At 41.5% G+C, this 22,652-nt stretch overlaps 1 protein-coding gene across 8 annotated transcripts in view; it reads right to left on the minus strand.

The window, feature by feature from the left end:
* The window catches only part of FNDC3A (fibronectin type III domain containing 3A), a 125,403-nt gene that overhangs the window by 4,327 nt on the left and 98,424 nt on the right, over nucleotides 1-22,652 (minus strand). For all 8 annotated transcript variants that reach the window (XM_042806029.1, XM_042806032.1, XM_042806031.1 and 5 more), the window contains 12 exons: nucleotides 22,436-22,522; nucleotides 16,595-16,733; nucleotides 14,789-14,857; nucleotides 13,375-13,493; nucleotides 10,329-10,434; nucleotides 10,068-10,243; nucleotides 8,859-8,972; nucleotides 5,908-6,057; nucleotides 5,540-5,823; nucleotides 3,369-3,578; nucleotides 1,822-1,988; nucleotides 1,114-1,241 (listed from right to left, as the gene is read on the minus strand). In XM_042806029.1, the coding sequence (XP_042661963.1) occupies nucleotides 1,114-1,241; nucleotides 1,822-1,988; nucleotides 3,369-3,578; nucleotides 5,540-5,823; nucleotides 5,908-6,057; nucleotides 8,859-8,972; nucleotides 10,068-10,243; nucleotides 10,329-10,434; nucleotides 13,375-13,493; nucleotides 14,789-14,857; nucleotides 16,595-16,733; nucleotides 22,436-22,522 (1,749 nt within the window). The remainder of the gene's footprint in view (nucleotides 1-1,113; nucleotides 1,242-1,821; nucleotides 1,989-3,368; nucleotides 3,579-5,539; nucleotides 5,824-5,907; nucleotides 6,058-8,858; nucleotides 8,973-10,067; nucleotides 10,244-10,328; nucleotides 10,435-13,374; nucleotides 13,494-14,788; nucleotides 14,858-16,594; nucleotides 16,734-22,435; nucleotides 22,523-22,652) is intronic.

Here is a 22,652-nt window from a genome sequence, read left to right on the forward strand (position 1 = left end):
TTTATTTTCTTGTCCAGCTCATTTGGCAACGCACACTGCTAATCAAAGTGTGAGGTGACTCCGTCCCTAGAAGCCAGGCTGCCCGTGCCTTCCTTACACTTCTCATGTTGCATTTACAATTTTAAAGGTACAACAAAGAAGATTCACATGGCAAGGATAAACACCTCGGATTATGGTTCATCTTTTACTGAAAGATTTAACAAATGGACGTAAGAAACGCAGCACTACACTAAAAGTTAGGAATGATGACAATATTAAGGCCTATAATCTACCAATGCACAGGCAAAACTTATTTACTATTGACTTTTAACAAAATTATAATATACCAGAATTAACTGTGTTTCCTTTCTGGAGGGAAATTTGCTTGCTTAATAGTGTGAAACAAGAGTTTTCAAGCCTAATTTCACGTCAGTTATCAGGCAGTTTACGGGGAAGCAAAATTAGCGCTGCACATCCTCTTTCAACTGCAGACTGCTTTGTAGCTTGGTGTTTCAAACTGCATCTCTGGCTAATCACACCCGAAATTAAAACGTGCTCTCAACTGCTGGACCCTTGCAGTTACAGCATGCCCTACTACTGAAATGGCCCTGCGGGAAGAAACTAATCACTGAGTTGCATTTAAAAGGTTTCCCTACGCCTGAACGTCTGCGTTGCGTAAGTACGGGGTCCTTCCCATCTGCGCTTCTCTGCACAGAAGTACGACTCTGACAACATCAAACCTTTTAGAATATTGTTTACTGCCTTCAAGCAGCTCTTAGTGCAAAGAGAACCCTTTGTTCTTTTTCTCTGAAGTCTCAGCTCTGTGTCACTGGGTGGATGTTTTCTTTTTGTCAGTTCTTCCCACTCCTGGACAATTTCCTCATCACTGAGGGGGTCAAGCTGTATTTAGTAAACACCAGCGTAACCCAAGGAGGCTGCAACTTACAGCACTGTTTATGTTACTTAAATCTCTCTTCTCTGTGACAGTAGTTTGAGGAGACACTACTCTACATTCGTTATAACCAAAAGTCAGCATGGTGACTAAAAGCACACTGGAACACAAGAGCCTTCAATCTAAAGTAGTTATCACAAACACTAATTGAGGAATAATACAGTAACTTAAACGCGTCATACCTGTTTGAATTCCGAGTCTTTTCCCACCATGACCTGAAGACAGTAGATAACTGGATCACCCTTCATGGGCTGCAGAACCTCCCATGTGATTTCACAAGTGTGATCGTTTATTCTCTCTATCCTGGGTGCTGACAGAAGAACACAGAAGTGACAGCTAGCTCTGCTTTCCCCGTCACTTAACTTTATATCCTAAAAACTTGTAAAATCCTGTATTCTGTCTGCTGTTTTGTCTCAGAGAAACAAAAGATTCCGATTTAAACGTATTCTTCCCAAAATGTTTTCTGGAACAACGACTAAGAATTCACCTAGGTCTCTACTGCTAGTTTAGGCATCATCCAAGAGAAGGCAAGCAAAATTTGGTGACTGCAAGTGCGTATCGTATGCAAAAACCAAAAGCAAACAAAACAACCCCCCCCCCCCCCACATGCTAGGAAGACTTTTCACCTCAAGTTACCGTCGCAGCCTGGTCACTCTCTCTCCTGGTAAGCAAGCATTCTAGGTCCAAACCCTCTTATGTCACAGAAAGCATAAACCCCAAGCCTCTCGTTTTTGGAGTGACTTTTTTAGCCTTTGGACAATTACATGAAAGGACCCTTCCCCCCTACTATCCCCACCTGCACTTGGAAAAGGGCTTAGCATCCTAATTACCCCCAAACCGATACCTAAACCACCTCACCACCCCCCAACTGAAAAAAGAAGCACCTTTACCTTTCAAGGCAGCTGGAACAGATCTGGGAGTAGTGAAAACATATTCTTGGGAAAGGGGACCCTCACCAGCTTCATTACATGCCTGAATACAAAATTTGTATGATGTTGACTCACTGAGTCTTTGTACTTTGTACGTATGACACGGTCCTCTGTATAAGGATACAAACCTGAAAATGAAAGAGTAGCTTATTTTAAACACAGAAAAGGACTTTGGAAGTAGCTACTGTCTGGAAATCTATTCCCGTAATTTCCCAGAATCTAATGAGAAGCCCAGAAATATTTATTTCAGACTTAAACGGTGTTCTGTCATTACTATAAAACAATAAGCTAGTTTTCCAGGGCCAAGTTTTTATTTCTCATGCCTTTGAAATCAAAATCTGTTTTCGACAGAGTACTACAGACTGTCTCTTGGCAAAAATGATCCGAAGTATTTTCGGAAACCTTTCTGCACTTGAAACAGCAGGAAAGGATAGCAGTGTTCTCTCTCAATGAGCTATGTACGCTGCTTTTTTTTTTTTTTTTTTTTTTTTGGCCACTTACTCCCCCAACATCTTTAGGTTTTCAAAATCAGGTATCTAGATTCAACTCTCCTACACCTAAGAAAGGCTCACGGATCCAACTGCTCTGCACATCATTGCCAGAGACAGGCGATGGGTGCAGCTCACTCAGATCTGCACAGGAGGCCAGAGCCACACTCGTAGCGCAGACCAAGCCCCATTCTGAGAGCTCTGCAGACTGGCCCCTCTCTTCTACGTTAAAATCCTTACATAGACTGATCTTGGCAGCTCATTTGATTTTCAATCTTGGCGTCCCCAGGACACAGCACAAGTTCATCTCTTTCTGCAGGGGTCATCATCTACTTTGACTTTATCTTTTCAATTTAAAACAGATGGTACCTGCACATGACCTAGTCTTTGGTAATGGCAATGAATTTCTTTCCAGTTAAGAGCCCGATTTATTTTCCTCCTAACAGCACAGCAATTTCACCCAACAGATCTATTTTGTCTCACTGCCAAGCTAAAGCTCCTCAGAGATACAGACCGGGTACACAGTGTAGCAGTACTGTTCATTTTACCATTCAGGCAAGGGTACGCGCTGTACCGTCCCAGCCTACATTCCAATTTAACATGAGAGAAGGGGGCCCCTAAAATAATAATTTGTACTATAGGAGTGTATTTTCCACTAAAACTAATTGCATATAAAGACAACAGAGAGCAAAGAATTCACCCCTGCCGATATGAAGTATATAAAACCCACAAGACTGATTAGACTTGACACTTAACCAAACGTGCGAGAGAGAAAAGCGTGCCGGTACGGAACATTTCATTAAACTCTTCATATCGAACTGAAAATAAAAAACTACGGAGTTTTTAATCTCGTACTTCCCAGCATGGAACACTAGAGCCCTTCTTGCCTTGCCAGACGAGACGACCTCCTATGTCTGTTGTAAATTCAGCAAAGCATACGGAACGTTTGCCCTTTGCTGCCATCTCCCAGGCATCAGACCACAGCGATAGAGGGCAGATTAAAGCGATGCCAAAACCAACCTTCCGTTCTTATCCTCCATTTGAAGGTGGTACTGAATGGAGTCAGTTAATGCTTTTGCAGTTCCCTCTCCCCACTTCAGCTTGAGAGTCTGAGAACTGTATGCAGCACATTCCAGGCGAGGCGGATCCGGGGGGAGAGGCTTTGTTTTCAGTTTTATGGTGTGGCTGAAAGGACCCGCTCCGAGACTGTTTAGGGCTTGAATTCGCACTCTAGGATTTGAGAAAAGAGATAATAAATTAACCTGAAATTAGATTCTAAAACATTAACTGGTCATTTCCACCATTCACACTGAAGAGAGAATAATGGTACCAAATGGGCGGCACTTTCTACAATGAAGACTGTTATGAATATGCAGAGGGGTGTCACTTCCCACATTTTAAGGAGCTGGACTGATTAAAAATAAGAATATGTTAGCAAACTTGCACCATTCACATTAGTGCTAAGATGCAAAAGCTCTATCAGCTACTTTGTGAGTCGTCCATCTTCCTGACCCCACAGGCCTTGCACCAAAATTTCTGATAGCCACCCTGGGGAGATGAGGGGAGGCAAAGAACCCTCCACCCCCCAACGTGGTGAATCCCTATCTTTGGCCGTTGTACCGGGTGGGTTCACGGATGTATACAGGGCTTTTTGGAACGGATCCGATTCATGTGAAAATAAAGTGATGATGCCCAGTCAACTCTCTTGCTGTTTTCACTAGTAACACATCTCTGGGTGCCTGCAAACACAAGCCATCTTGGGTCTGACTGGAAACAGAGGAGAAATTAGAAACACGCAAAAGACACATGGCCGAGGGGTTTGTGGAATTCAAAACTCAGGGATTTTTTTTTTTTTTTTTTTTTTTTGAATACGCCATGGAAAACAATACTGGCGTTAGGTTTACAAGTAAGAATTACAAGAAGTTGCCAAGAAATTTATTTCTAAAAAGGAAAAAAGCAGAAAACTGAGAAGTCTGTCTCTTTACATATCTCACAAGTAGCCACAGAAAGCAAAGTGTGTTTAATCTCATTCTGCAGACCAACATTTACTTGTCTAAAAAGGTGTCTAGGTGACTGGAAAAAAGTAATCACAGTAATCAATTTCTGAAACAATCAACCACACAATTTCAAAATATTGAAACACAAATGTGTGTGCAGGCTTATGAATAAATATTTCTCCTCCACTACAGCAATATTTAACATTATGCTAATTTATTTTAGCACAGAACTAAGGTTAATATATGCCCATTTTTTATTTGCACAAACGGTTCACAGTGTATTCTATAAAAGCACTTTTGTGGGTAGAAGTACAGAAGTATCTCTGCAATAGAGGCTTCTCTTTTTTCAGTTCGTTAAGAGAGCAACGGCTCTTCAAACTGCCAGCACTACTGTTCAATATTTGTAAGGCACACAGGAACACTCTAGTCTTACGTATAGCATTAAGAAAGTAAAACCAAAGCTTTAAGGATTCAGAAAACTGCATGAACAGGTGATATCCTAACTATACTGAAATCAGTGTGGTCTTAAATTTCAACTTCAATGGGCCTGACACCCTCCTTTAAGTTTTAAAACTGAGGACATGCTTTTCCAACAGGAATGTAGATTGCCTTCAGGCAGAATTATTGATTTTTACATTTATATTTTTCAGTAACCCTTAGGCAAAACGTAAGGGATAATTTTAGCAACTGAAGTTGTTCAAGAGATACTTAAAAGTGACCGATACATTTTCAAACCAGTATTATTCATGCTGACTGTCACCTAAATACCTGCTGCAGAAAAGGCACTGCAAGTTGTGATGAGCTGTCACTAGATCAGACAATCCAGTCAATAAAGACTGGACATGGTCCACCTTTGGATGGATTTTATCTTGTCAAACAGATTAGAGGCCCTCTATTAGAGTCTGAAACACAGTTATTAATCTGAATCAGTAATCTGAATTCAGTTAAACTGACACATTAACCAGACAGATACAATGGTAACACAATAAACAAACTAACATAAATTGTTCTTGAAAGAAAATAAAACCAGCACAGCTCATCGGTTTCTGATGATCATCATTGCAAAGCTTCCTTTTGCTCCGTGGCTATGCACTAGTGTTTCTTGAGAATAAAAAAATACAAGAAGAGAAACAAAGAAAGAATCTGCTCTCCTGGAAGAAACAGTAGGCTGTCAAGTAGCTGTGTGTGGCATACCTGTAGGTAGTATCTGGCTGTAAGCCATCTATAAAATAGGTCAGAGCCTTCCCAACAGTTATTGGCTGCTTATCTCCAAAGTCTATGCTGTAGCCAAGGATTTCAGATCCGTGGTCACAAGGTTTTTCCCAGTTTATAGCAAGGCATGTGGAAGGAGAATAATGTGGGCTTTCAACTTCATCTTCACTTAGTCCCCGAAGAGAAGTCACAACTGCGGGTACAGAGGCTGGAGTCATGCATGCCACCACTTCACTGAAAGGGCCTGCACCTGCAACGTTCACTGCCTGCAAATGCAAAGCAGAGCATGTTTTTACGGCAGGGGCGATTCCCACTTCCAGATGTCACTAAAAATACTTTGAAGTCTTTACCTGAACCCTGCAGTAGTATATCGTGGCAGGCAAAAGCCCTTTCATTTCGCAGCTGAGCCAGGGCCCACAGTAGGAGACCTGCATGCATCCTTCCACGCCGCCCCACTCCAGTCGATACTCCGTGATGTCAGCTCCATTACTCACTGGAACCTTTAAAATGGGTACAAATAGTCAGAAGTCAAATTCACTGGCCGAAAAAAATGCAACCAAACTCGCCACATCTGTATCGTTTGGTTGTTTTTTGGGGTTTTTTATTTTATTTTTTTTTTTTACAGGAATGTTACCCTCCCATTTCTCTGCTGATTTTTATACAAATAAATTAGAATGTGTTAGTGGCCATGGGTCACCTGTACTGTAAAAGCACTGTTTCCTGTTGCAGACTCCTCCGTACAAAGTAAGTAACTGTGATTATTTCAGTTGCTTAAATACAGAGATCATTCAGCCTGCAGCATTTAGCTTAGTAGCCCAAATGGCCAAGGGCAAGAGATGGTCCTGAGGGTGATCTAGGGTACTAAAGTTTTCACTGACTGGTTCTATAGCACAGGAATGACAATATGCAGAAGTACCCTGGTGCTAGAGTCTTCACATTACAGATGGAAGGACTCCTCCTTCGGAGCACATCACAGCTCTTGTGCATGGAAACTAGGTTGCAAGCGTAGTAGGAATTGTGCACTCCTGCCTTTTTCCAAGATAAAGTTGCAAAGCAGCTGGGACAGGCACCTAAGCAACAACACAGACGCCAACCGGAATGCCTGCTCAAGCAGCCCATTTTTCCTCACTACCTGCCCTAGGAAGCCAAACTTAGCCTCCCAAATTTGGGAGCTGAATGGTTTCCATACTCTTTAGAAATAATAATTTGAAGTGCAGTTAAAATCATGTGTACCAGTGCCAGACTAAGACATAAGACTATGGGAAGATATCACCAGTCAGTGAAGTAATAAGGAAAAAAACAACCAAAAAGCAAAAAAACTCACCCCAAATCAGTAAGAAATATCTTAGATCATGAAGAAAACAGAAGAAAAATGCTGCTGGTATTTTGGACTAAATATTCCATGACAGCAGTCACACTGAGGTGCAGATAATAATTGCTCCAAAGCATGTTTTTTAATTTCCTCCTCTTCTAAAATAAAAGAATTTGCAACTTTCGGCTATGTGAAGATAAGTGACCGAATACAAACAGCAGTTCACAGGATAATATTTGGCATTCCTGAGATGTGACTGATAGGGACTCCCTTTCCCTTCTCTAATTTACAGTGATAAGTGTTGGGTCAGAGAACTAATGCAGCTGCAGATGGCTGTGCAACTGTCAGTGAAGGTAATTTCTCAACGATAGCGCTGATGCTGCTGTAGATCCAGTGCAGTTCACCTCAACAGAAGTAGGGGAATCCAAGCCAACAAGTTCGAGGTTGACAACAGATCGGGGGGAAGTGTTTGGTATGGTGAAGGGTACGGCTACCAGAGGAATTTCAACAATTTGGATCTGATACAAAACTCAAGAAGTTCAACCAAGACAAAGGCAAACCCTACGTCCTGGAGGTGGGATCGAACAGTGCAGGCCTTCTCCAAAAAAGAACCTGTTTGTCCTCGTGAGTAAGCTCAACGTGAATCAGCAATGTGTGTCTGATGAAAGCTAACTGCATACTGGCTGTATTAGCAAAAGAACAGCAAGAATGCTGAAAGGAGTAATGATTCCCCTCTACTCAGCACCTGTGAGGCTGCATCTCCAGTGCTGTGTCCCGTCTTGGGCTCCTCAATACGACACAGACATTGACTTACTGGAGTAAGTCCAGTGGAGGGCCACCAAGGTGGAGTGCAACACCTGACAAAAAGATAAGGTTTGATATTAAGATGATAAGGCTAAGGGGAGATCTTAGAGCTGCCTTCAATTACTTACTGGGAGGGTACAAAACAGATGGTGTCAGATTCTTCTTGGAGGTGGCACAGTGGCAAGGCAAGAGGCAAGAGTCCACTTGCAGTGAAAGAGATTTTGACTGGACAGAAATGAAAAAAAAATCTACAGCAAGACAGAATTTGCCCAGAGACAGCTTTACCAGGCTGCAGAATCTTCATGCTTGGAGATAAGTAAAACGTGACTCGACAAGGCCCTGAGAAACCTGACCTGAATTTGAAGTTTGGTCTGCTTTGAACAGAAGGTTGAACTGAATGACATCTACAGGTCCACTCCTACCTTAATTACTCCATGATTCTATATAAAGCAGACATCTAACACGGGTCAAATTGATCCTACCTGAACGTTGTAAGAAATTTCTTCAAAAGGCTTTGCCTTCTAGACCACTAAGGAGAGCTCCTCTGACATACCCAGTAGAAGCATGAACCGTACCTCTTCCAGGTAGAACAGTTCCATCGTTTATTTCTGTACAGTTCTGTAACTTAGATACTTCACTCCATTTCAAGCCACTGAAAAGCTGTGTTCAAACAGTATTCCCAGACAGAATCTTCCTTTTTACAAGCTTAATTTTTTTCTATTGCATTTTTTTAATCAGATATCAAAATACTATGGGTTTATAGGAAGTCTGTGAGGCTTTTGCGACATTACCACTGATGTAATTACATAAAATTAAATCAGCTTATAAAACTAGCAAATGTACAATAATCTATTGTATTATGTGGATGTATTCGCTCTGAGGAAAGATAACTACATTAAAGAAAATTTTTAAGAAGAGCCCGCATCACTCAGAAATGCAGTGCAGCAGCTGTGGCAAAACTCTTACACAAAAGAAGAAAGTAAGATCTCGAGTACCTGCAGGCTTCCAACTTACAGCTATCAAACCCAGGTGTGAGGAAGGACTAACATTTTACCTACCAAGTACTGGATAATCAGGTAAGTAAGTATGTTTAAAAATGTGATTAAAATACAGACTTAAGCTTTTAAAGTTGAGCTTAATGTAGAAGAAAATCACCTTAAGATAGGTGCAAGGTGGCATTCTTACCTCCCACGACACCTGAGCACATGCAGCAGATCTGCATGCCACCTGGGGGGGCTTGCACTGCTCCGGTGGTCCAGGTGCTGTAGTCACTTCACATTTTTCTGAATAAGGTCCAAACTATTAAAAAAGGAGTTGATACAACCAATTCGTAAAAGTAAAACTGCTATTTTAAAATAACAGTTTACCACAGTAGGAACATACAATAGCAGCCTGAAACTTTGTATTACTTGCATATAAAATAAATCTTTGTGCACTGTGGATTTGGGATTTATTTCAGCATCTGGTTGTTCTCCAGAATAGCTGCAAGACTGTTCTCTATAGCAAACGCAATCAGAATAAGTTTAACACTTCAAACTCTCAGGCAAAACAGGGCAGTGCTATTCAAATCCTTCTTTTGAAGTTACATGATAGCTGTGTTGTAACAGAACAGCGTTTGTAACTGCCTATTTATACCTATCTAAAATAAGTAAAGGATTCAAAAAACGCTTGAGCTATAGAACACTCTTTGCGGGGATGGAGGTAAAAATGTAAAATGTTAGGTGAGTGCTTTAAAGCCTTAAGCTGCAGACCTCTCCACAAACACTGTCAACTGATCATGACAGCTTTTATGAAGAGAATGCTATTGATCAAATGCAAGCAGCCCTGCCTCTCTGTCTTTAAAGCAGGACTTTGGATACATAATTCAAGCAAGCTTGTTCTACAGCAACGATTGATTTAAACACATTTAATACCCCAAATAGAGAAAATATTCTTGTATCTGATAATACATGTACTCGGAAGTTAAACTGAATATAAAAAAAGAGTCAGGAAATGCTAATCATTATGTTCTAGAATACCAACAGCTGTAAAAATAAAGGACAATCAATTTACAAAGCTGTATACAGAAAATAATTTGCTACCTTACTTCACATGAGAACATTAAAGCTGCAACAATGCTTTGATAAAGTACGTGGCATTTCCTAACCATTTCCCAATGCTATTATTCAGATATAAGACATAATTAGCTATTTTTCCTCCATCTAAAACCCCCTTCTATTATAAACTGATGTTTAAGTGTCTATTCCCACACAACAATCAGCTATGTGAATCAAATGACTCTACATTAGGAAATCATCATTTTAAAATTACTGTTAAATGCGTCTTTTAAAAGAGAAGATCCTTAATGGTGATTGCAGACTCTGCAACTAATTTAATTTCAGATTGCCTCCTTACCCCAGTCTTGTTAGCCGCTCGCAGTCTGAAGTTGTACATCCTCCCTGGAAGAAGGCTGCCTACTGTGCACTCAACATCAGAGCCTTGGTAAACCTCCCTGTGCTCATCCGTTTCTGTCTGAAACATTTCCAGACCGTAGCAGGTAACGGGTGAACCCCCATCTACCTGGGGTGGTCCTAAAAATAAGAAAGAAAGAAAAGCTTATTGAACACATAACGCATTTGGATCCCTTACCCTGACCAATAGTTGTAACAGAATTACCCCAACGCAGTTGAATTTCTCTTGCTCTAGGTCTACCCTGTAGCCTTGGAGGCTGGCATGGGCCAGGAACCACAGCTGGTGTTTGCACCAGTAAAGAATCAGATGCCTACAAAGGAAAGAAAGATTAATGAAGTCATCTAGGTCAAAACAAGCACTACCACTTATGCCACAAGTAAAGGTAAATACTTGAGTCAGAAACCGGATCTTCCATTTTTTTGACCTGCCTCCTCAAATGCATGAAGATGCTTAAGAGATCTGGCACGTATTTCTCATACCTATATAAAACATGCTACAGCAATCACACAATATGCAAAATTAACTTTCGCTTTTGTGTTTTGCTACACATGCAAGGGGGTAGAATTAAAAACAGTGGTTCATTATCAGTACAGACCTAGTATAAATGCTTGAAATATGACTTGTTGAATGTGAACTCATTCTCTTTTCCCTCAAACGGCAGTTTAATAATTTCAAAAACCTTACTCTAAGGGTTGTATACTTTCTGTGTAAGAACCTCTCAGAAAGAAAAAGTGGGCAGAAATGTCCATCTGTAGAATTAAAAAAAATTTGAGATTTCTTCAGTGCTTAATAATACTTAATGTGCAACAAACTTCCACTTCTGATTTGAAGGGCATGCAAAAATACAGAGTGTAACAACACGCAGCAGATGGCATCGACTATTCTGGATGCAGACAGAAAAGATTCAGAGGTAATGTGGGATTATTAGCTTCGGTGTGATACAGGACAAATACAAAGTTGGGAAGCCCTTAGTTTACAAAAAAAGATTCCTCTTACAGTCTCATGTCACAACTGCTTTCTGCACGTGCTCCAGAGTGGATTGGAAGCTCTGCTGCTTTTCAGTTGCTCTGAAATGTATTGTTGCACTGAACTGCTGATGCTACTTAAAAAGCAGAATGTTCCTCTGGAGGCGTATGTCCGTAACAAGCTACAGAAAAGTTTAACTGTGTCTTTCTTTACTATTCTTCTGTTGACTTCTGACGCCTTCAGAAAGTATCAGAATTTTCTGGAAGTTATTTTCTCTTTGGTACACAAATAATGTTTATTCTAAACTAAGGGGGTTGGGCTGTAGGAAGTTGCCAGAGCAAAAGTCTCTGAAGACGTCCATGCGCTCGTGGTTAGGTGACTGGGAAGTATACTGCCTTGCCCCTTCCCCCGTGCGTGGGGTTTGTGTGTGTGGTGAGGATTTTTCATGGCAGGGGAGGGGGCTGCAGCGGTGCCCCCTGTGAGAAGCTTCTCGAAGCTCCCCCGGCTCCAAGTCAAACCCACCTCTGGCCAATTACTGACAGTGGCTGCACCTCTGTATTAACGGATTTAAGAAAGGGGAACCTGAGAGGAGGGGTGGGAGCAGTTGTGAGACACACACCTGTGCAAACACTGAGGTCAGTGGGAGGGAGGAGGAGGAGGAGGAGGGGAGGTGTGCCAAAGCGGAGACGCCCCAACAGCCCTTGGAGAGAGAGCAGGCTGTCCCCCCGCAGCCCACGGGGGTCCATGGTGGGGGCGATGCCGACCTGCAGCCCGTGGAGGACACCGTGCCAGAGCAGGTGATTGCTCCCAAAGAAGGCCGGGACTCCGTGGGAAACCTGAGCTGTTGTAGTTCAGCGCTGGGAGGGGTGAAACACATGGGAGGGAGCCGCACTGGAGCAGTTGGGGAAGAGCTGCAGCTCGTGGGATGGACTCACGTTGGAGAAAGTTCGTGGAGGATTGGCTCCTGTGGGAGGAGGGATCCCACTCTTGAGCAGGGGAAGAGTGTGAGGAGTCCTCCCCGCCCTGAGGAGGAGTGAGCAACCCCCATCCCCTGCACTGCTGAGGGGGAGGAGATAGAGAAATTGGGAGCAAAGCTGAGCCCGGGAAGAAGGGAGGGGTGGGGGGAAGGTGTTCTTAAGATGTGGCAATGCTTCTCACTGTCCTCCTCGGTTAAGTGTTGTTGGTGGTGTTTGCATTAAACCCATGTTCTTCTTCCCTGAGTCTGGCTTTTGACCATGACCATACTGGGTGAGTCATCCCCCCCTGTCCCTTGTCTCAATTCCTAAACCCTTTGTTGTATTTTCTCCTTCCTCTCCCTGAGGGGGAAGGGGTGAAACAAGAGGCTTTGAGGTGCTCGGTTGCCCTCTGGGCTCAAACCACCACACCCTGTCCAACAGCAAGCTGAGGCACAGTGAAAGGGAAAGCATCACAGCTGAGCCAGCACTGAAGGAGTCCAGATTTATGCTTAAAATAAGGTGGCTGTGGGCAAGTCAATTTTTGCAGGAGACTTCGATGTGGAAGAAGATGATATTAATTTCATATAGTAAAGGGGGGCGCTGGGCAAGAAATGGTAAACACCAAGAATGCAAGGCTTTAAGATTTTCAGGAGATCAGCTTGACAGTGAAGTCCTGATGGAAGTCAGCAGAGAGCCAGGGCTGCCTTTGTTACACTTGATGCTGGGAAGAAAGGAGAGGAATACAGCATGACATTTTAGCTGAACTACACCACAGAAGTGACAGTGCAAGTGTGTGTGTATGTATATATATGAGGGAGCGTAGTACAGCACAACAAACCGTTTGGGAATACTGAAAAAAAGGGCAATGTAAACATTTTTACTGTGGCTGAGACAGCACGGGAAGAGATGGAGCAGAACCCTGTAAAGCCTGAGGAAACACTCTGTCCTCCCCTGCCTGCTGGGCCGACTTGGCTGCTCAGACACTGACCACATGGGAAACACTTAAATTTACACTGCTGTCTTGGATTAGGCCCTAAGGAATTACATTCTATCAAGATATCACACAGGAAAAGACATAGTATCTGTTTCTGTAAATAAGAAAAATACTTTTCCACAAAACACAGTTACCAGAAAAGAATATTCCCATTTATTTCTTTAAAAAATGGGCAAAAACTTGAAGCACTGTGAATCAGTACTGGGATTTTTTGAGGTATGCATTATGGCTATTTTGTTAGGTACTTCTGTACAGTATTTGCTTATTAACTACTGGACCAGATTTTCTTCAAGAGAGAGAAATTTTATTTAATAAAAATACTAGCTCATATTACCGTGCTTTGTCCTCCTTCCCCAACGCAATACACACGTAAACGATAGGAACAGCCAGGATTCAGTCGGTCACACACATGTTCCCTAGCAGCTCCACTGTATACTGTGTCCCATTTGTTTCCTGAAAGGTTAAGAAAAAGGGTGCAATGAACCAAGGTGTACTTAGCACACTCCAGTACCAGCCACAGCAGGTATCCTAGCTTCACTAAATAACTGTGTGCCTGACGTTTGTAAAAAAAATTTCAAGGCTCGCTTTGATTTTCTTGGAAAAAAGATCAAATAATTTAATAGTTTCCTAGGTAAATCTGTGTAGATCTGCCGAAGTGAAATATCTTCCTTATCTGGTATTCATGTTAACTAGGAGAGAATTTAATTTTAATGAAGTAGTTACTACTGGGCCAGAAAGCACATTCAAACATCATAACCAAGTAAACAAGAAAGATACAAAAGCAAAATTTTCCCTGAAAAAAACCCTTTAATTACAATGTTCATTTTGCAGACTGTAACTACAGTTTACAATTGATAAAGTTTGTTCCTCTATTCCTGAATGGCCTAGCACTGTCTGAAATACTGATTTCATTCTCTACTATTCAGCCAGATTCTTTAATCAAAAACTCTTTCAGCAGCTTCTGTCTGTTCTGAAGAGATTAAGCAGGGAACCTAGAGACTTTTAATTAAATCTCCAACAACTCAAATGCATCACAGAATTTAGAGAACTGGGAACGAAACGTAATGCACAGCTCACTAAATCTGCATGAAGGACTTGAGTAAATCATTCCAAAAGTGACTTAACGTGGACCTGTGATGGAGTAAGGAAAGTGGTGGACTCAGTATCACAAGAACCGCAGCTGAGAGCACTGAGAGAGCTGCCGTTACAACCTGGGCACAGTGTGCTGTCTTCATCTGACACAACACTGGAGAAGTATGAACTTTCAATCTCATTTACCTGGACAGCTTTATGTCCAGTTTAGAAATAATACTAATTTCCCTTCTCTATGAAAGGACAGAAAAGCAAACAGCAGAAACAGTTATCCCAGCTGCATCACTGCTCACCTTCCATAGTGATAAATGGAGCACTCGGTTTTTCTTTCATCTGTCACACATCCAACAAAACTGCATGGTCCTGTCTTCTTGCCCCAAAGTGTATGGAATGTGTCATTTTATTTCCAGAACAGAATCCACCTAATTAGTAAGTTAAACGTGGAGCACCTCTTTTGACACAGAGTTCTGTGGCATCCTCTTTCCAAGCCAGAGAAAAAGAACCTCTCCTATACAAGCACCAACATCCCTGTTTTTCGAATGGTGACCCCCTGCAGTAATTTTCCCTATCATAACACACATTTTACTCTTCCCACAGGTACACACACGCAGAAAAATGAACACAGCTTAATGCCAACATATGCTCCTAATACTTACCATTTAAGCCTTCGGACATTTCCACAACATATGTACTTATTGCTGCTCCTCCATTGTCTTTTGGCGGATCTAGAAAAACCAGCAATATACCAAGTAAGCGAGGTAAATTAAATGGTTAGGTAGCTTTTGGGGAAAATTTATCAAAGACAAAATGAACAGCCGACTGGAGATGGGTGCTTATTTAGACAAACAGCATCCCAGCTAGCCCTGGCACCCTAGTTCAGGAGAGCCACAAATTATTCCAATTCTCCACAATGTGAAGCTGCCAGCTCACAACCCTGCTCTACAGACCAAGAGGGCCAAGTGAATCAGGCAGCTGGGAGATGCCACAACAAACATTTCGGTTAGTGTGAACTGCTGTGGAAGGCTGCCTGATTATGGTTTCAGGGACACAGATCCTAACGGTCCTGTAATCCGGCCTGCAGATAGGAAAAGATTATCATACTGATTTGCAAATAAGACTATTTCAAAATGATTTAAGGACAGCCGTTCCAAAACCTAAATATTTTGGGAGAGAATAGAAGTCAGGAGTTCTATCCTGAAAACTTCATCTCTTCAGATTTTAATTCATCACTAGGAATTGAGTGCACCATCCTCCCTGGTACAATATTCACTGCGTGTACAAGACATGAACCTACATGACCTGTGTTTGACATATACTCCTACTACTCTCAGAGCTGATTTAAAGAAGAGCAGAATTAAAATAATGTGGAAAAATGACATTGTGGACAAATATAAAGACAGCATGATACTCCAATACAGAAGGGTACTGCTGCCATAACATTACTTTATGTATGTGCTGGGTGAAATGCTGTTGGCTCTTAGGCCAGGGTTACCTATCATATCACACCTGCTAAATAAAATGAGACTCATTATAACGGCACACAGCACTTTCTTGGTTCAAAGGTAACAAATTACTTCAAATTAAAATTATCACAGCAATTATCACTCATTTAAAAAAAAAAAAAAAGAGAGCATTACTGTTCAAAATAATGGCTATTAAAGGTTTTATATATAAATAGGTATTTCAGATAATTTTTGATTTACAAATTAGGTATTTCTAATAACTTCATACGTTACGTATCATCCATGTAAGATCAAGTATCAGGCCCTGATGTAGCAAAGCACTCTGGAAAGATGCAAAACTGGACTTTCTGAGTACTATTTATACTCTACAAGTAGCTTTATTATTAATGCAAAAGAATTAAGCACACTATTAAACAGAAATAGGTGTAAGGTTTAATTACCTGTGATAATAAAGAAAACCTTTAACTGTTTTGTTTTCTGCTAGAGTACTGCATCACACAGTACTGTTTCACCTTCTCCTATTTCACAGCATAAGGGTAAAAAACAACTGAGCCTAAGGAAAAGTTTCTCAAGATCCCTAGCAAATAAAAGCATTTATCTATTAACACCAAACACTTCAAAGAGATAGGCTGAACTTGGATCTTGTCTTCTGATAAAAAACCAGAATTTCGTGGCATCAACTTTTGTGTCAGAGAAACAGAACTTCTTAGTACACAAATTAACACTACTTTTTTTTTTTTTTTTTTTAAATTGTTGTAGTCCCCTGCAATAACAGTCCCCATTACAATTTGCATATTACGCTTCCCACATAATTACACTATTATATTACAATCCTAAGTATTTTGAATCGGTATTTTCCATGAAAATGGATCATAATGGCTCAGTTGACTGAAGTAAAATCTGGCCTTCTATATACAAATATACACAATACATTTATAAATATATATATATGTAAAATACAGAGGATATACTCTAAGCAGAGCTGGACGACAATCTTACCCCAGGTTATTTTAAAACTCTGTGCGTGAATTTTTCCTTTCACTGTGGGTTTTGAAGGTACTCCAGGCTTGTCTGGACAAGTAATGTATTCTACTGTCTCACTTGGACTGCTTTTCCCTTCTGAGTTATAAGCAATGACCTGTAAATAGATAAAAAAATATAAACAGAACACACTGGCTAGTGGTATGCTATTCACTGTCAGGAGTAACATCAAATTAATTTATATGTATGCTGAGATAGCTACATAATAAAGTATCACAAGAAATAAAGCTATTATATACACCTTCATTTTACATTTTCATTAGCCCCATAGTTAGACAATCACTACACTGAAATTAAAAATTTCTGCAAATTGCCAGGAAAAAGAAATCCTTAGGGCCCCCCCCCTCCCTTCGCAGTAATGTGAGGCTGGGAAAAAAAAAAAATTTCACAAATCAAATAACCTTTCATATCTCCCAAATTTCCAACGTTGGTGTATAAAGTTAGGCTTCTACTTAGGACACTTAAGAGCTGCCTGACTGTAAAAGGTAAACAGGACATGCAAATCTCAGTGACATTAATGGAATCTGTGTGTGCTCAATATAGCACAAGCCACTTTCTTTCAAGTCAAGGATCTGAAAACTTTTTTCTTTAAAACCATCCACTATACTAAGAAGTTAGATAGGTCTAAGAACTACTCCTTCTAACTGGATTTGCAGAATTTACTAATAATGAAATATGCACATGAAAAAAAAGCCTTGTAAAAGCATGGAAACAAAAGATGATGAAAAAGACATAGAGCAAAGAGGCCACTTTTAAACTTTCACTGAAGGAACTTGGAAGTATTAAAATTGTAACTGCTATTCCTTTTCCATTGAGGTCAAAATATTTTCTTGTAATTAAGTAAGAAGCGATGCTTTCCTAACTGCTAAAAAAACCTGAATAACAGAATAATTAAGTAGTGCTCTCATGTTACTACAGTACCTTTTTAAGGGAAGGCACTCAGAGATAAAAGAAGTGTTTATATGGGTAAGCTGTATTAACAACAGCAAAGGTGATATAAACTCTTCAGTCCAAGGGAAATTATGGCAAAGGTTGTCATGGAAGTTACTTACAGGCACATGAAGGACAAGAAGGTGATCGGATTATTCAAGAGTAAATCACACTCGACCAACCTGAGCGCCGTCCGTGATGAAGCAAGTTGCTCAACAGATGAAGGGAGAGCTGTGGATATTATCTACCCTGATTTTAGTTTTGACCTGGTCTCCCACAGCGTCCATATAGGCAAGCTGGTAAGATACAGACAAGACAGATGGACCACGAGATGGGTGTGGAAAACCTGAGAGAAGGCCAGGCTCAAAGGGGGGTGGTTAATGGTTCAAGGGCAAATCGGCGGCTGCTCATGAGCGGATCTCCTCAGCAATCAATACCATGTCAGATACAATATCTTCATAACTGATCTGGCTGACAGGAGTGAACGCACCCTCCCCAGGTTTGCACCTGACACCAAACTAGAAGCAGAGAGAGAGAGACGCTGGAAGGAAGATCCACCATACAGACAGGCTTTGAGAGGCTGGAGGGCTGCATCCACAAGAACCACGTGGGTTTTTGACAACGGTAAATGCCTTGCACCTGGGATGGAATAATTCTATCAGTGGTACAAGTCTGACTGGCTGGTCAGTTTTTCTTTTTTCAGCTCTGCTGAGATGGACCTTGGGGTCCTGGTGGTGAGCAAGCCAAGTGAATCAGCAAAGCATCCCCGCAGTAGCAAAGGCAACCTGTTTCACGGGCTGCATCAGCAAGAATTTAGCCAGCAGAACAAGGGATGTGATTACACCACTTCACTCAGCGTTCTTTAGGCTGTGTCTGGAATACCGTGTCCAGCTTTGGTCCTCCCAGTTCAAAAGAGACACTGGGAAACTGGAGAGCATCCAGAAGAGGGCCAGCATGATGGTTAGAGGGTTGAAAAACCTGACACAGGAAGAAAGGTTGAAGAACTTGGGTTTATTCTGCCTAGGAAAAGAGGTTTCATGGGGGGGGGGGGTGGATCTAATCACAGCCTTGCAATACCTAAAAGGTAGTCACAGAAGAGATGAAGATACTGTCTTCACAAGGATCTGCAATGACAGGACAAGAGACAGTGGGCAGAAAGTGTGTTAGGGAAAGTTTTAGCTGGATATAAGAAAATAAATTAATCACCGTAAGAACAGGCTGCCCAGAGAAGTGGTCCAATCTCTTGCAGTAAATACCGAAGTCTCAGCTCAACAGAGTTAGGACAGGGTTGAATAGCCTAATCTAAGGCCCTGCTTTCTACACGAGTTTGACCCAGATGATCCCCAAAAGTCCCTTCCAACCTAGACTTTTCTGTGATTCTAGGAAAACAAATTGCTGCTATTCGTTACTTTCTAGCTGCGTCTGCAGTTAGTTTACCGTGTATTCCCATTTGTCCCTAGCAAAAAAATAAACAACCCAAACCCCAGGTTTTTTGGCCTTTATATTTGTCTTAAAAATGAGCAGAATCAAAGTGACAGCAGTAATGTTAGTAAAGATTGAGAAAAGGAAATGTGAGCTAACATGTGTCTCAGACACTAAGTCTCCCGATACAGTTTACAAGATTAACAATCATCTGGTTGTCTTTGTGCCCTTACAAATGAAGTTAAACAGGCACAGTTAGCATTTATGTATTATAATAAGGTTTCCAATGGTTATAAAGCTTCTTTCAAAAGCCTTAAGGAATATTACTACTAATTAAGTCTTTCCCCTCTATAATAAAAATTAAAGACCTGATTAACACAACATTTGTTTCTTCTTTATACCCTGTGAATGAGTGAACAGAGACTTCTGCTTACTGTTTTGTTAAGAAAAACAGGGTATAAACATTGTTTTTTTTTATTTTAATGAGAAACTTAGGATGTTTAAGTGAAGTATGTATTTACTAGTAATGCATATGGATTAACACGTAGGATTACTTTCAAAGGAAGACAATGATCAAAACCTGTGAAAGCTAGTTTCAAGGTAATTAGCTGTTCTTTAGTTTAAGTTCATATGTGGCCATAACAGTCCTGGCTTGGCACAGTCCTTGGAAAACACTGTATATTTTAAATTATTTAAATATTAAGCTATGCAAAAAAACCCCCAAGTACTGTAAGATTAATCTCTATCATAACCTTTTCTGCTTAAGGAAGTAATCATATTCAGGAGTACAAAATATCTGCTATTATTTGAAAAGGAGTACTTGCAGCTTTTAGTGTTATCCCAAAACAAACCAAACAACCCCTAAACTGCTACCTTTCATATTGCAAAGAGATGCTGTTCTTCAGCAGTTTCCAATTCTTCCTTATGACACAGTATTTTAGGTGTCTGCAAGACAACAGCTATTGACATTTTTCCCTTGCAGAGATGAGATTATTCTGACTCTGCTTCATGCTGCGGGACATGCCTTTAGCTTTGTGGCAAAAACCAAGCAACTGTTCAAGAGTGACTTAGAACACAGAACAGCCCAGGTTGGAAGGGACCTGGAAAGATCACCTGGTCCCAACCCTTCAGGGAAAAAGGAGCCTAGATGAGATTGTCTAGCACCCTGCCCAGACGTGTCTTGAAAGCATCCAGTGACGGGGGCTCCACCGCATCCCTGGGGAGGTTGCTCCAGTAACTGACACTTCTCACTGTGAAAAATTTACTTCTTATATCAAGATGAAACCTCTCCCAGTGCAACTTGCACCTACTGCCCATTGTCCTCTCCATGTGGCAGCTTGTGAAGAGAGAGCCTCCCTTCTCTTTGTAGCCGCCCTTTAAGTACTGGAAAACTGTGATGAGGTCCCCTGAGCCTTCTCTCCTCCTGGGGAAAAAGCTCTAATTCCTTTAGTCTTTCCTCAGTGGGCAGATTCTCCAGCCCTTTGATCATGCTTGTGGCCCTCCTTTACCTGTGTCTTTTTTGAACTGTGGGGATCAGAACTGGACACAGTATTGCAGGTGTGGACTGACAAGAGCTGAATCCAGCGGCACGATCACCTTTCTTATCTCTGCTAGGAATGCCCCTGCAGATGCAGGCCAGGATCCACTTTGCCTTTGTTGCTGCAGTGTTGCACTGCTCATAGTCAGTTTGTCCACCAAGACCCCCAGGTCCTTTTCACCAAGGCTGCTCCTCACCTATACTGGGCTCCTCGGTTATTCTGACCCAGGTGCATGACTTTGCACTTGTCTTTGTTAAACTTCATGCTGTTCTTGCTAGCCCACTCTTCCAGCCTGTCCAGGTCTCTCTGTAAGGTGAGTTTCCCTTGTGATGTGTCCACCTCATCACTTAGTCTGGTGTCACCAGCAATCTTGGTGAGGGTACTTTCAATCCCATCATCCAGATCATCTGTGAAGATTAACAGCATGGGGCCCCATATCAATCCCTGTGGGATCTTACTTCTGACAGGCTGTCAGCCTGAGTAAAAACCACTGAATCACCACCCTCTGCATGTGGGCTGTTGGCTAGTTTTCTATTCATCTTGTGGACCACCCATCCAGTCTGTATCTTGCCAGATTGTCCAGGAAAAAGCTGTAGGAAACAGTGTTGAATGCTCTGCTGAATCCAGGTATACAACATCCACTGCTCTCCCCAGGCCACCTGAAAGTGCTACTTTGTTGTAGAAGGTGATCAGGTTAGTCTGGCATGATTTGCCTTTGGTAAATCCATGTTGGCTTTTCCCAACCACCTACTTCATTTGGCTTACAATAGTTTCTGGGAGAACTTCTTCCATTATTTTCTTGGGGACTGATGTGAGATTAATGGGCCTGTAGTCCTCTTTTGGACCCTTCTTGTAGATGGGCATGACATTTGCCCTCTTCCAGTTGTCAGGGATATCCCCTGATCTCCATCCCTTTTCAAATATTACAGATTATGGCCTTGCAACAACGTGTGCCAGTTCTCTTACAATCCTGGAGTGGATTCTGTCCTGGCCCATAGATTGATGTGGGGTGAGCCCTTGCAAGAAGCCACAGCTGTGGGTCGACACATGCTTTGTGTGCTACTTAACCCTGGGATCTGGTGTCCAGCTATGCCGGTAAAGACAGAGGCAAAGAAGGTACTGAGAACCTCTGTCTTACTGGCGTTATTAGTAGCTTGCTTCCCTGCCCTGTTTAGCAATGGAGCTATGTATGCCTTCTCTGTGCTTCTGCCTACTGCTGATGTACCTGAAGATCTTGTTGTTCTTGACATCTCTGGCCAATTTTAGTTCTAGTTGATCCTCAGCCCTCTTGACCGCATTTCTGCATGTCCTAGCAAGGTTCCTGTAGTCCTCAATGGCTATTTGGCCACCTTCCTATAGCTGATATGCTGCTTTTTTGCTTTTAACCACACCCAAAAGCTCACTGTTAAACCACTGGTAAGACAGACTTCATCCCGTGCTATCAAGTTCAGCCCACAAGACTTATTAGAATGGGCTCAGAACCATGGTAATGTGAATGATTTACTAACTTGGGCTCAGTGCTATGTTGGCACTAACAAACAGGGTTTTTTTTGATCAAAGTTGCTCCTTAACCCAACACTTTCAGATGTGTTCAGAGTCTATCAAAGAATCCCACAACTACACTATCTGCAACACAGAAGCCAAATTAAAAACCCCAACTGTTAAAAGCATTGACTTACGACCTGAAATTTCAAGATACCTGCCACTGTGTTATGCCCTTGCAGAGGTTCTTATTCTTCTGCAGACATGACTGATGAAGCTGGTGTTCAGACAACAGTTTTAAGAAATTGAAATTTTAAGAAACTGGCATCAAATTTGGTTTTCATTAACAAAGTCCTCCCCACTTCTGAGTCAATCACAAGTGACTCTGGTACAACAAGAAAACCCCAAATATATGAAAAAACCTTACCCTAAATTTGTATTTTGTACTACGCCTCAAATTCTTCACCGTGTAGGTAAGATCATCACCATCATATTTCGGCTTGAAACCGTATCCCTGCAGAATTAAATAGGAGTACTTGAAACATTGTATTTGCAGACCAGACCATGTAACATGCTTCATACAAACAAATTACTGTTTCAGACAGTAGTTGTTATGCTCCCCTGACAAAGTAGTAAGCGCACCT

This window comes from Tyto alba, unplaced genomic scaffold (genome assembly GCF_018691265.1).
Source record: "Tyto alba isolate M040663 unplaced genomic scaffold, T.alba_DEE_v4.0 Super-Scaffold_45, whole genome shotgun sequence".
Classification (NCBI taxonomy): Eukaryota; Metazoa; Chordata; class Aves; order Strigiformes; family Tytonidae; genus Tyto; species Tyto alba.